Raw genomic sequence first — 14,870 nt, 5'->3', positions numbered from 1 at the left:
AAAACAACAATAATTATAGCATTCTTGTTAATAAGCTTTCCTAAATAGAAAAGTCTTTAGCTGTGTTTTAAAACAGCCCACAATCTGCTGTGTTCTTAGGCTCTCTGGTAGGGTATTCCAGAGCCGTGGAGCAGCGGCTGCAAAGGCTCGGTCTCTTATTGTATGAAGTTTGGTCACGGGGGGCGAAGGCGGTAGGTATTTGTAAAATGGAGGTTTCTTGTAGTGGATTGTAGTATAAGGAGTTCTTTAGGATATTGTGGAGCATTTCCACGGATACACTGGTGACTAAACAAACAGAGTTTGTATTCGATACAGAGATGGATAGGGAGCCAATGAAGTGATCGAAGGATTTTTGCAGCACTATTTTGAATTTATTGTAGCTTTTGAAGGCTCTTGTTGGGTATCCCGATGAGGAGTGCATTATAATAGTCCAGTCTGGATGAGACAAAGGCATGAACCAGCTTTTCAGCATCACAGAGGGAGAGGTAGGGACGGAGTTTGGCTATGTTTCGGAGATGAAGGAATGCAATTTTACAAAGGTGATGGATATGTGTATCAAATGACAGATAGGAGTCTAACTTGACACCCAGATTTGTAACAGAAGGGGAGAGGGTAATGGTACATCAGAAAAGGAAATACAATTTACAGAGAAACAAAGTTGATGGGGGATGCCAATTAAAAGAGCTTCAGTTTTGGTGCTGTTCAGCTTGAGGAAGTTCTTGGACATCCAGGCCTCAATCTCATCCAAGCAAGAGGAAAAAGGTGATGGAGGTATAAGAGAAGTCGAATCCAGTCTCAAATAGAGCTGCATATCATCAGCATAGCAATGGAATGAAACTCATGCTTGCAGATGATGTGACCTAGAAGGGGATACCCAGTCGGAATATAATAACTGCATCAATTAACTGTTAATCATGGCAACACCAAAAGCTTGGTTGCATGCAAATCATATTTACCTGTCAATATTATTTAATCACATTGTATGGTTTATGCATGGTTGCACAGTTACATGTTGCTGATTTTAATGTCAGCATTTTGTTTCATTTAAAAATTGTTTTTTTAATCAGCCTGGCGATTTGATAATCGGCATACTTCAGAATCAGGATTTGTAAATTAATGGACCCCCCCATGCCCAAACCCCCCCCATACACCTACTGGATTGGCACAATATGAATGTGTCAGTATGTGAGTGGTGTTCCATCAAGGGTTGTTGGGCTGAACTCCTTGCAATCTATGTTGAAATAAGTGCATTTGTTAAATGAATGAATTGAAAAACATATCCACTGAAGAAAAAGAAGTGAAATAACATTGCATTCTTTTTCCATGTTTCTACGCAATACCTTTACTTGCAAATATCTTTAGTTGAGGGACTGCCAAGTGTTTTCACCAATTAGTTTTATTCTTTTCATCTGATATATGCACCTGCTCTTTCCATAGACCAATTTGTTTCCACATTTCAGTATATTGTGATGTGCTTAACTTCTGCTGCTTTTATGTGTTATAATATGCCGTCTTTGTCAATTCCATTTGCATTTCGTTACTAGTGTATTTGTGGCATCTGGAAAGCCCAAGAACCCCAAGATACTCCAAACAATTTGACCAATTTAAAAGTAATTATTTTATGTGACCACAAGGGGATGCAACTGTGCCTCAGACACAATTTCACCCAACACATTTCAAAATAAAACGTTTTTATTTGTCACCACCACCTTCCAAGTGCAAAGCCACAAATACCACAGTATATAAACAAATAAATAATCTTCCTTTCCTTCCACTCCTTTTGGTGAGTTTTGCCCACTGCCTTCCAACTCTGACTCCCTGAGGTAAGGTTGTGGACTCCCTTTTAAGCTGGACTAGAGAGTGCTTCCAGTATCTTGATATAGCCTGTTAGAAGAACTTCTGGGTTGTTGTAGAAAATGGGGTGGTTCTCTCCTGGGATGACTTGAGAGGGACACTGCCACCTGTCGTATGGGGTGGTGAACCATTCCTACTCTCTAATTCCATTATCCCAGCTGGGACAAGGGTTGCAAAGCCAAGTTGTATCTCCAACCATGCAGTCCTTCCTTTATGTCCTCCTGGCTGGGCAAGATATCACCGTCCTTCCCAGCCAGGAAGCCCATCCATCCTCCTTGGCACTTACATTTGTAAAGTGGTTTCTTACTTCTAAATAAATTATTGTAAATGTTATTATAATATCCATTGTAATCTTTTAAAGCTAACCTTAATTTGCATGTTTATTCATTTATTTTAAATCTGAATATTCTCATGAAAAACATCCATCCATCCTCTTCCACTTATTCGAGGTCCTCGTGCACAAGCTCAGGCTCCTTCCCCTTCAGAGAGGTGACATTCCACGTCCCAAGAGTCAGCTTCTGTAGCCAAGGATCGGACCGCCAAGGTCCCCGCCTTCGGCCACCACCCAACTCACACTGCAGCTGACCTCCTTGGCCCCTCCCATAGGTGGTGAGACCATGGGAAGGGGGACCCACATTGCCTCTTCGGGCCGAGCCCCATGGGTGCAAGCCCGGCCACCAGGTGCTTGCCATCGAGCCCCACCTCCTGGCCTGGCTCCAGAGGGGGGCCCCAGTGACCCACGTCCGGGCGAGGGAAAATGCCGTCCAAATTTTTTTTTCATCATAGGAGGTTGTGTTGAACTGCACTTTGTCTCATCCCTCACCTATGACCAGTTTGCCTTGGGTGGCCCTACCAGGGCCATAAAGCCCCGGACAACAGAGCTCCTAGGATCACTGGGACACGCAAACCCCTCCACCACGATAAAGTGGCGGTTCGAGGAGGGGAAACATTAAAAACAGCACATTTGAAAGCTTTGACCACTATGTTAGTAAGTGTACCTAACAAACAAAATCAGTATCAATCACCACAGCCTTTCAAAATGTAATTTTTGCTTGATAAAAATAAAAGCACCTAGATGTCCCTGACATTTGTGGGATGCTGTGATGTTTATTCTCCTGGTGGCAGGATAAATCTACAGTAAGTACGGGGCATTATTCTTAGATATTCTTTAGTTAGCCAGTGGAAGAGAAAGTATTTAATTTTGTTTGGCTGCTTAAAGGTAAAACTGTGATATCCTAGTAGTACAAGCATTACAACCAAGGTAAAAAAGGGACCTTACCTTGAAACATCTACAGTGCAATACTATAGAGAGATGTTAATTTGAGAAATGTGAAACCAGGATTTCCTGAACTGATATTTGTCAGATGCTATATGACCCCTCTTAGCCTTTTAACCTTTTCTTTTTTTTTTGAAAGAAGCAAATGCATTCTGAAATGAAAAATTGATTACCTTTATGAAATTTTTTTAAAAGAATTTTAGTTTTAATTATACATTGATATTTTGTAGAGTTGTGCTAATCACGATTATGGGGATGGTTTTTCTACCTCACAGTGCTCGGACACTGGGTGCAAATCTTCATCGAGTTTGTATGTTCCCCCCATGTCTGTGGGGGCTTTTTATCTGCATAGACCTGGTTTTTCTTTCATATCCTAAAGTTCCGTATGTTATTTAGCAAGTCTAAATTGTTCCTTTATTAATGAATAGGGCGTATGTTTAAGAGTGCGGCCTGCAACGCATATTGTACTTGGTATCGAGCCCTGATTTGCACCTGATGTTACCAGGAAAGCAAACACAATTTTGAAATAAGCAGGTTCAGTATATGGTTGGATGGATAGATAGAGGTGGCAAGTGCAGTGGTAAGTAAACAGTGTAATAATAAAATTGTACAATTAACGCCACAGTTTAATGCAAGCATTTCTAAATAAAAAAAATGTTGAAAGCAACGTAGAATGTGGTTTATGCTTTTATATAAAATGACCCTTATTATTTGTACACTTTTTCTGATCTATTTATTATTGATGCCTAGGAGGTATTTATATTTTAAAAACATTCATCAAAACAATTTATGCAAGTACATGTTTATAATGATGAGTTTTTCCGCACCCTGAATTCTCTTTGTAGATGTTCCTTTCTGGCCTGACGTCAAAGCATGAATTTAAGAACAACAGTGTGGCTAGCCAGTTAATCAGCCACAATATCAATTTGCTGAGAGTGCAGTTGAGATGTCATTTATGTTTAATCTTTACTGTAATTGAATACTTTTCTGTTAAAGGGTCTTTATTTTTTCTATTATAACTTTAAAGCCACCAGTCCTTTGTCCTTTGTGTCTTAAAAAATGCAATAATATACAACTAAATATTTTATAACATTACAGCAGTCTTATCCTTTAGCTGTCTGCTCACCACTTCAGCAAAATGTATGTTCAGGAACTGTCAGTCTTAAGTGTTTCTCTTTTAGCTTATTGACACTATGATGCTCCTCATCATGTTCAATTTTATGGTAAGATTGGTTTCTACTAACTTTTCAAGGTATAGTGTATGTGGATGAATGTTAAAAAAAATTCTTAAATATTAGATTAGATAAACTTTATTAATCCCAAGGGGAAATTCACATGCATACAGCAACAGAAACATAAAAACAAGGATACAGACTTACAGGACAAATTATACAGCCAATCAATCGATATGAAAATAAAAATAAATATAACTAACTAAACATAATTGTTCAGATGTTTCAAAATTGCATTTCAAAATAAACTTAACTTAACAAGTGCCCCAGGAGGAAGCATTGAAATTCCTGATAGCACTGGGCAGAAAAGGCCCCAGAGACCCTTCTTGGCACACTGTGGTAGAATGAGCCTGTGCCTAAAAGTGCTTCAAGAGAGTGCCTCATGGAGGGGATTTCTCATGATGGCATCCAGTCTTGCCACCATCCTCTTTTTCTACAACAATGTGTCCATGTTTTTTTTTCTTCTGATGGCCTGGGCTTTCCTAATATGTTTATTCAGGCATTGTGCCTATTTTGAGCTCAGGTTCCTTCCTTAGGAGATCACAGCATAAAACACCAAACTGGCTACTATGGACTGATATAACATTTCCAGTTGCTTGCTGCACACATCAAAAGACCTGAGTCTCCTTAGCAAGTGCAGTCTGCTCTGGCCACTGTGTTTAAAATGGTGCCAGCAATACTAATGTGACAAAAATTCAATGCATAATGAAGATTTTTATTAGCAATAAGGTATAGTGTTCCACTATAAAACTCAGTGGGTTCACGTTATTTGTTATTTTTGTCTCTGTGATCACATTTCAAGCACCTAAATTTCTGTAATTAATCTGCCCTCTAGTGGTTAAACATTAGAACCGCCAGTACTCTGTTTTTTCCTTGGGGGGGGTGGGGAACACATCCAATACATGTACTCTCTAAAGTGGAAGCCACATTTTATTGTTGTAGCTTGGTTCAACAGACATATTTTGATGTGTATTTCTGGGGCCATAAGGGATTTAATTCTCAGCACTAATGATGCCAATCTGTTTCGGCTTTCTGGCCTAATGCTTTCCCATCGAAGGGAGTGTGATGGTAATTTATTCTTGAAAAATCAATGTGTCTGCCAATGGATTGGCTTCCCTAAGGGAGACGAGAGCTTTTACTGCATTATATACTGAGATACAGTGGTGTTATCTTTAGCCTCTGGTATGGCACACATACACACATAGCTAACAATGAAATGATTAAAGCTCATCCAAACAGCCTTTTTCTCTGTTCTGAGGCCAGTTACTGTACTTGCTCTGTGTTGTGTAAACTGATAAACAGTGCTCCTTTGAATCAGAGCTGTCATCTCCTGAACATGAAAGCTAGATGATTTGTGCCACATAACTGGGTTTGTCAGATAAGTCTGAAATAGATCAACAACACCATCCTAGTGTAATTTTTATTTTTGTTGTATCTGGGCAGACAAAGCACTGCCCTTGTGTAGGTTATTTGAGACATGCATAATTCTAAGCACTGTATTTCTCCTTTTCAAACATTTTTCTTGTAGAAAAAAGATCCTGCTAATTAAATATTCCCTTAGGAGCATCAAGTTTTACTCTCATAATTAGTGAAACACCTTTGTATAGTTTGAACCAGGAAGTGTATGTCTAAATGCAAATCATGCATGTTGATAAATACAGAAATCAGCAGTGACTAGGTATCTTTTCTGTACAAAAGTCTGCTCTAGAGGAAAGCACCGATACTCCTGATGCAAATTTTTTTGGCAAAAGAAACTGGTTATTGAACAATTGAATGCACTCTTGTAGCAGTTCTGAAATTTAAAACGGTGCCAAGTATACAAAACACAAGGGTTTATTTCAGAAGAATAAGTGTAAAGGAGGGATACACCAAAACAAGGAACCCAAAGTGCAAAATAAAGTAATTACAACCCCACTGCTTCTCTGATGGGCTAGCTTGCCCACATGCCTACCTCAGAGTATCCCTTGCATGTAATCACCTTCTATCTCATTCTCTCTAGTCTCCTCTCCCTTCCATCATTCAAGCATTCCCTTCCAGTCCATTGTCAACATAAGTCTGAGAATGGATTGACTTTAAACCACCAAACCCAAACTCTGGGTAACTTCTAGTCTAGTCATAGCTTCACATAGCAGACAGTGGTATCCTAGTATTCATGAGTGTTCCATGGGCTTCAAAAAGACACATCTCCAAGGCAGCTCTGCAGTTGCCTTCCTTTTCTAAGTAACTGTATCTTTCCACCTATCCTGTGTTGTAGCCGAGTGCCCTCTGGTGTGGAGGAGACCACCACTGCCATTTTATTCCATGCTTTACCCTCTTTCTCATGCAACTCTTATTTTGTCATGCAGTTCTTTAGCTCTAAGAACACGAGGAACATGCACCACTCCCTGATGGTGTCATTCCTTTAGCCCTGAGAATAACAAAGCATGTTTTTGTGCCAGTGCTTACTTCTCCTTTTCCTTTAGGGCTTTACTAGACCTTGCTTTTGTCCCATGCCAAACACCCCTGTGCATTCTATCACTCGCTACAATACTCATGAATTGCCATGTTTAATACTCTCCAGTTTATTCATGTATCCTTATGAACACATTCTGTTCAGCAGATATAAATAGAATGTGAATATGCCATATTTTTCACTTTGGGGAGAGATGAAGTTGTGTTCAATTTTTCCTAATAGCCTGCTTTTTAATTTGTATTGTTATCCAATTGTTATATTTTTTCCATGTCCTAATATGGACAATAAACCTATGTACATACTTGTTTCATAGAGTATATGAAATGCTTATTGAAATTATAAGTGTGACAGAGTGAAATCAATTTTTACATAATATACCGAATGGTGTCACAAGGAGGATGGATAGCGTTTCTTAACAATCAACCGTTATGAGCTCTAAGTAAATTTCTCTTTAAAAAGAAAAATGTTTTATTTAGCAGTTAAGTGTATTTTTAGTGAGGATGAAACACATTTTGAAATTTCCATATGATTTTATAATTTTTTGCAGAGTACAAGTTATTGTTAAAGAAAATAAAAAAACACCTTCTTTCATGTAGTACAGGACCATTGGCAAAAACTCATGTAAGACAGTTTGTATCAATAGAACTTAAAGATATTGAACATCCAATCATAAGAACTGCGAGAGAGAAATACTTGCAAATATATATTGCATATAATTGTATACATATATTTTTATGCTATTTATACCTTTTTGCATATGTATGTGTTTTTGTTTGTATTGTATTATTGTCACTGCTCTGAGGAGACATGCAAGTAAGAATTTCATTGTACTGTGTACATATGTCAGTAAACTTGAACTTAAACAGCAGTGTAAAAAACTATCAAGTGTTTCTTGAATCTGAACGTGAAATCTTTAATATGGCATTGCCAGGATATTGGGAATTTAGGGAGTGTTTTTAACCCTTTCTTAAATTTTGTCCATTGGTTTTCTTTATTTTGGACTACTTTTCCTATTATCTTTATATTGCTCTGTTAAGACATTTGAGAAGTCACATTTTTTAAGATAGCTGGGATGGCATTGCCATATATTCATACTGGCATTCTGGCCACTTCTTGTGTGTGTTTTGTGATCTAGTGTTTCTGTTTAGCTGGCAGTGCTCCCAAATATCTATGCAAATGGCAGCTGTTCCATTCCTGTGTGTCTGCTTGGATGGCCTGTCCTGAATGAGCAGGTGGCCTTCTTCTGCTTGTTGACTTCAACAGACATTTAAAGTTAAGCACTGTCTGTTTTTTTTAACCCCCTGTCTGCCCACTACCCTTCATATTGCTTATAGCACCATTGAAACTGCTGCATAAAAACTATTTTGTATTTTTGTACTGGCCATTTCTCATCTTTTGACTTTAATCCTGGTTTTCTCTGGTTTAATGATGCTCCCATTTTTTGATTTTTTTTTTTCTTTTTGACTTCTTCCATACGTTCTATATACTCACTAATAAATCATTGGTAGCTTTCGAAATAACGTGCTTGTTTAACCTTTTTTTACATTTCCAGTGTTTTTCTGTTTAAACTTATGGATTGTGACAGTTTTCCTCTACCATCGTCTTTCTTGAAATTGTATTGTTTGCTATATTTTGTGCAAAAGGCACATAGGGTTTGAGTCATTCAGCATCCAAAAGAAATTTAGTACCCCATCTTGAAGCAATTCCATCCATAGCATGTTTAAATGTGTCAACAGTGCTGCAACCCATTATATTTCTTTATTATTTTCAGTTGTTTTTTTTATTGTGCAGAAGCAGCAGTAATTTAGTAAATTTGTACAATGATCAGTGTTAACTTTAGTCAATATTCAGAAATAAACTGTGGATAGAATTTTTCATGATAAATATATATGTCCGTTTTTAATAAATGCAATACATTTATTTAGTCAGTTTTTAGATTTTTTTTAAATCTATGTTTCTTGTTTTTAATGTAGATGCTGTTAGATCCGTGACAACTTTAAGCCATGGCCCACGGTCGATGCCAGCGGATATGATGGCCTCTCCTGTGTCACATTTTGGAGAACGGAAGTCTTCCGCACCTTCCCATTCCAGTCAGCCTGTCCTCTTCACGTTTGAGACGCCCATTCGCCATTCACAGCCCTCACTCTCTAGCAGTGCACCCCAAGACTATCTTTTTCTACATCAGTGCATTAGCAGAAAAAATGAAAACTCACGGTAAGACATTCAGTGACATAATTTACAGTTTAATGAAAATATTATTTGTCCTCTGAATTCTGAGACAAAAACAAATACTCAACCTAAAAATACCAATAAAAAGTACCATTCCATACCAATGTACACATTAAGTCTAGTAGCTTGACTTTTATGTGTTTTTCTTCTATCTCTCTCCATGTTAGAAGATGTTTTTTGACATCATCATGTTTTTACATGGATTTTACTCTTAAAAACAAAAGCTTAGATTGCTACTTGAAGACCAAAATTAAAACACTGGTATATTTTGGCGTCTTTGAAATAAGGGTTGGAGTAAAGAATAGAAGTCTATAGACCAGTGGTTCCCAAACTTTGTACTGGGGTCTCACTGTGTCTGCAGGGTTTTGTTCCAACTAGACTCACAATCAGTGATAGTAATTGATAATAATTGATCTCATTTAATTAACTGGTCTTTTTTCTCTTCTCTTATTCTGGAATAAGAAAAGCTTTTTACTTTTATAAGATAGTTCTGTTTTTGTAATAGTTTTAAATACTTAACTTTTTTTTGTTCTTTTCCTTTTTTGCCCTTCTTCTTTGTAGTTTGCCCCCTTCATTGTATCTAAACAAAGACATTAAAAACAAGCAGAGCAGATTCATGGGCAAACAGCACTGAATAAGGAAAGGCTGCAACTACTTCAGTGTCAGATTCACTAAATAGTAAATATAAGCTTAAATAATCAGAACACCTGGGAAAGCAGAATGAAAATCAGGATGAAAATGTTGCTAAAAAGTAAAGTTAAAAAAAAAACAAACAAACACTACATTATTCCTGTATAACTGCTTAGTACATTTTAGTAAAAATTTACCAAACTAACCTTTGTGCTTTATTCATTGACTCCAAAACACAGAAACTGGAAAATAACAGCTCACTTAATTAGGCGTCCAATTCAATACAGATGTTGGTTGGAACAAAACCCTGCAGCCACAGTGGGTCCCCAGGACTGAGTTTGGGAACCACTACTTATAGACACTTTTATGAGTTGTGCATTTTAATTTCAGTGTTTTGAATTCTTCCTGCTTTTTACGTAAAAAAGTCCATCTTTGGTAAAAATGCCTACAGGCTGGGCACAGAATATTTTTTAATATTCTTGCCTTTTTTTATAAATTTGCAGTTCTAATCAATATTTCACCCCTGTAAAACATTGGTGCATCTTATTTGTTAAAGTATTAAAATATGAGCTTTAACATCTATAAGACAGCAAATTGTATAAATGTGATTGTTACAACTACATTGGCTAAATAAATATATCCAGTAGAACTACATACAGTATTTAAAATTTTGAGATTTTTTTTCTTTATGCCATCTGCTATTAATGTAATTTCAAGTTGTTATTTGTCCTGTACCTCCCAGAGTGTTTGAAGGTGAGGGAGAAATAGCAATTCTGCTAGTCTGTTATGCCAGTCATTATTCATTCCGTTTTACAGACCAATGCATAGGAAGTTTTTGGATGCCATGAAATGTAAAACTTGAACTGTAGTAATTAATCACTTTAATACCTTCCAGTGCAAGGTTCTGGATTAGTTTAGTCTCTGTGAGCAAATATTTTCATATGATGTTAACACTAGACGTAATTTGCATCTTTTTGTTTAGGCTTTCAAAGTGATTTATGAAAAATGTTAAACAGTACATGTGAATGCCACTGATAAAGCACTACATGTGTTTCATAATGAACAGGTGCTTATCTGTGCATTTTTCAGAACAATAATTCTCAATAACAAGACCCGTTACTATTTTTTACTGTACTTTCTACAGTAAATTGCTAGATGAAAACACTGCATTTCATGAAAAGATGCTTGCAAATTTGTCAGGTTTTGTTTTTCTAGAAAATGTTTAGTTTTGCACGTCCTTTACCAATAGTGCCTTTCAGACCACCTTTGTGGTACATGGATAACTATTTATAGAACATACTGTTTAGGCACTGTTTCTCATTCTGACTAGTATTTCTGCTGCCTGAACATTCAGAATGTGTGTTAAATAGTCAGTTTAAAAACTCCTGAAACTCTAGGTTTCTCCAGTTGTGTAGTGTAACATTTGTACAGTATGTAAATGGAATCCTCTGGTCTTGTAGTGGTCCTAGCAACAATGAGGTGATATCTGAAGTAACTGAGTAGTCTGATTCCTGCAAAAAAAAAAAAACTACTCACTTCACTACTAATTCTTCTGTAATTGTCCTTTTGTCTTTGTCTGTTCTTGACACATATAACTTAATGAGCTTCAAATGTAATTAGGATTTCAAATCAAGCAATGGATGTACATATCTCCAACATAAAAATACATAAACAGTTAACTGTGTTTATAATTACTTTTTAAAGTGCATCTGGCTGTATACAGTGTGCATAACTGTATTTTATATATCGCAGAAATTATGTTGATTTGAACATGTATATCTAGTTTTTACCTAATTACTTATTTATATGTCTTGAATTCTACAATCTCTTGTAGATATGTACTGTATATCTGATATCTTGTTTTTCCCTTCGCACTGATACAAAGCTTGTCATTGTCTGTCTGACTTCTACAAAATGTATACTCCTTCTTTGTGGTAGGAAAGTAGCAATAAGCAAAATTTTGGTGTATAACACATTCTTGCAAATTGGCACATTTATCATAAATTGTATATTTCAAATTTCAAATACTATTTGCCTTTATTTGGGCAATAGTCTTGTTTACCATGAACCTTATTTCAATGGTATTTCAATGGTAGCTTTAAAAAAAAAAAAGAAAAAACTGCATTATTTCCATTTGAGATGTACTTTAGTTAAGTATAATGAGTACTGCCCTGGAAACATAACTCTATCTATCTATCTATCTATCTATCTATCTATCTATCTATCTATCTATCTATCTATCTATCTATCTATCTATCTATCTATCTATCTATCTATCTATCTATCTATCACTGATCAATGTGCACTGGCAGTGCAGCACTGCATGGCAAATTTGTGTGCATAATTAGCCATGCATCCAGCTGTGATCTCAAAACAAGCCCCTAAAGGAACCTTCCCCTCTTCAGAAAATAGAGGAGGTCCTGGTATATAATGATAACAAAATATTTATTACTGCTTACAACATGCTTCATTCTTCTTGATGGAAGAAAAAGTGTGAAGCATCTGCACAGATATATAGGAAACAATAGACATTTCAACTGCACCTAGAGCTGGGACTTCAAACAATGCATCAATATAGTGCCAAGCTGCCGCTTTGTGACATGCCCAATGTATGTCTTAAGATTTGAACTCTGTGAGGTAAGCGATCTATATTTTATTAACTTATTGCTAGTTTGTGGCCATTTCTTGTATTTTGTTTGTGGCACTTGTTCTGCCTATGTCTTTTGTTGTTTGACGCACAATGATGCAGTGGTTAGCACTGCTGCCTTACAGCTCAGATCACATTTTTTGCCACAATAATTGGTTCAGCATAGCCTAGCAGTCATTTTCCTAGCCCTCATGAACCCTTAACACTAGAATTACCAGAGCCTACGAAAAAACTGGTAGATCCGTCCCACCTTAAATCGCTTTTCACTTCTCCATCTCTGTCTTTTGTCCCCGCACAGCTTTCTCAGCTCAAGTCTGTTTACCTGTGTGTCAGTTACTTAGAGTTGTATAGAGTGAGAAGTCAAGCAAAATGACACCTTTTATAAATACTATATCGTTATTTGGAACACTTGCATTTCATATGTGTTCTTTGTCTACAACGATCTATGTAAACACATCATTAAAACAGAAACGTTTTTCATGTTTTAGTAATAATTGACAAAATGTAGACATGAAGTGTATAATGTGTGAAGCCTGAATTCCAAATATCAAAGAAACACTTTCACAAAAGGTACAAATATAACAGAACAAGTGCGCTTCTATTCAAGAATATAACTGCAGAAAAACAACCCTCGTTAGTGTGCGACATTGGCACGCATTTGCTACGATCGCTTTGGTGGCGCAACGGTATCAGCTATTGACTGGTAATCTAAACTTCACGGGTTCGATCCCGTACGAGTTCGTTTTCAGAAGTGAGCTGCACGTATTCTTATTATTTTAGAATAAAAACATACATTTGATTCCAGTCTGTAACAGCCGGTGTAATTTATGATACTTGTAAAGGTTAGCTTTGTTTTTTTTTTTTTTATTCAGTTTTATTCTCTCAGTTGCGTTCACAATCCTAACAGCTCCCCCCACCCCCCCAAACCCACCACCCTACCAAATCACATCGGAGCAAGAATGCACTTTTGCCATCGCTGTACTTTGTATATGTACATGGGAAGCTCTGCACACTACTTGTGACTTTATGCTGTAGGAAGTAAGTAAATAAATAAAGGTAAATAGGTAAATAACATTTCTATCTGGCTCTTACATACAAAGTACAGCGACGGCAGCTTCCACCTGCAGCTATAGACTCTTCAGTACGCAAGTGACTCTACAGGACGGTGCATGTGCCCAAAATATTAACATTTATATGTTACTTACATAAGAGCCAGATCGAGTGTTATTTACCTTGAGTTATTTACTTACTTCCTACAGCGTAAAGTCACAAGTAGAGTGCAGAGGGCATGCTCAAAAAATACGTCTAATGCCACGAAAAAGTGCCTGCTGACACTTTAGTACGCAAGCAATGGTACAAGAATGCAGTTAGACTTTTTTCTCGGGCACATACACCGTCCAGATCTAAACACTAGCGTGTAGAGTCGCTTGCGTACTGAAGAGTCTATAGCTGCAGGTGGAAGCTGCCATCGCTGTACTTTGTATGTAAGAGCCAGATCGAATGTTATTTACCTATTTACCTTTATTTATTTACTTACTTCCTACAGCGTAAAGTCAGAAGTAGAGTGCAGAGCTTCCCATGTACATATACAAAGTACAGCGATGGCAAAAGTGCAACGTGCATTCTTGCTCCGATGTAGAACCGTCATCGTGATCTGAGTTGACCTCTATTATAGTGCGTCTATGTGAAAACAGCAATGTCAAATGTGGGCGGGGGTTGGGGGGGTGTTGGGATCGTGAACGCGGCTGAGAGAATAAAACTGAATTTAAAAAAAAAAACAAAGCTAAAACCTTTACAAGTATCATAAATTACACCGGCTGTTACAGACTGGAATCAAATGTATGTTTTTATTCTAAAATAATAAGAATATGTGCAGCTCACTTCTCAAAATGCACTCGTCCGAGATCGAACCCGTGAAGTTTAGATTACCAGTCAACAGCTGATACCGTTGCACCACCAAAGCGATCGTAGCAAATGCGTGTCAATGTCACACTCTAACGCGGGTTGTTTTTCTGCAGTTATATTCTTGAATAGAAGTGCACTTGTTCTGTTATATTTGTACCTTTTGTGAAAGTGTTTCTTTGATATTTGGAATTCAGGCTTCACACATTATACACTTCATGTCTACATTTTGTCAATTATTACTAAAACATGAAAAACGTTTCTGTTTTAATGATGTGTTTACATAGATCGTTGTAGACACGAAACACACGTGAAATGCAAGTGTTCCAAATAACGATATAGTATTTATAAAAGGTGTCATTTTGCTTGACTTCTCACTCTATACAACTCTAAGTAACTGACACGCAGGTAAACAGACTTGAGCTGAGAAAACTGTGCTGGGGATGTGATAGCAGGCTGCTTGCTGTTTGCTGCTTATCCACACATTTACAGGAGGAAAGACAGAGACGGAGAGGTGAGAAGCGATTTAAGGTGGGATAAATCTACGAGTTTTTTCATAGGCTCTGGTAATTCTAGTGTTAAAAGACCATTGGACCATTATAATCTACTCAAAACAAGTCACATTTTGCAGAGTTTGGCAAACTTTCT

The 14,870-nt window shown here is 37.1% G+C and overlaps 1 protein-coding gene across 1 annotated transcript in view; it reads left to right on the top strand.

Annotated features, from left to right (window-relative positions):
* gab2 (GRB2-associated binding protein 2) overlaps positions 1-14,870 on the top strand; it is a 225,731-nt gene that overhangs the window by 167,491 nt on the left and 43,370 nt on the right. The window contains exon 3 of the mRNA XM_028800303.2: positions 8,788-9,028. Coding sequence (XP_028656136.2) covers positions 8,788-9,028 — 241 coding nt within the window. The remainder of the gene's footprint in view (positions 1-8,787; positions 9,029-14,870) is intronic.

Source organism: Erpetoichthys calabaricus, chromosome 4, assembly GCF_900747795.2.
Source record: "Erpetoichthys calabaricus chromosome 4, fErpCal1.3, whole genome shotgun sequence".
Lineage (NCBI taxonomy): Eukaryota > Metazoa > Chordata > Cladistia > Polypteriformes > Polypteridae > Erpetoichthys > Erpetoichthys calabaricus.
The sequence above is the reverse complement of the archived record's forward strand: the minus strand, read 5'-3'. Positions and strand labels throughout refer to the sequence as shown.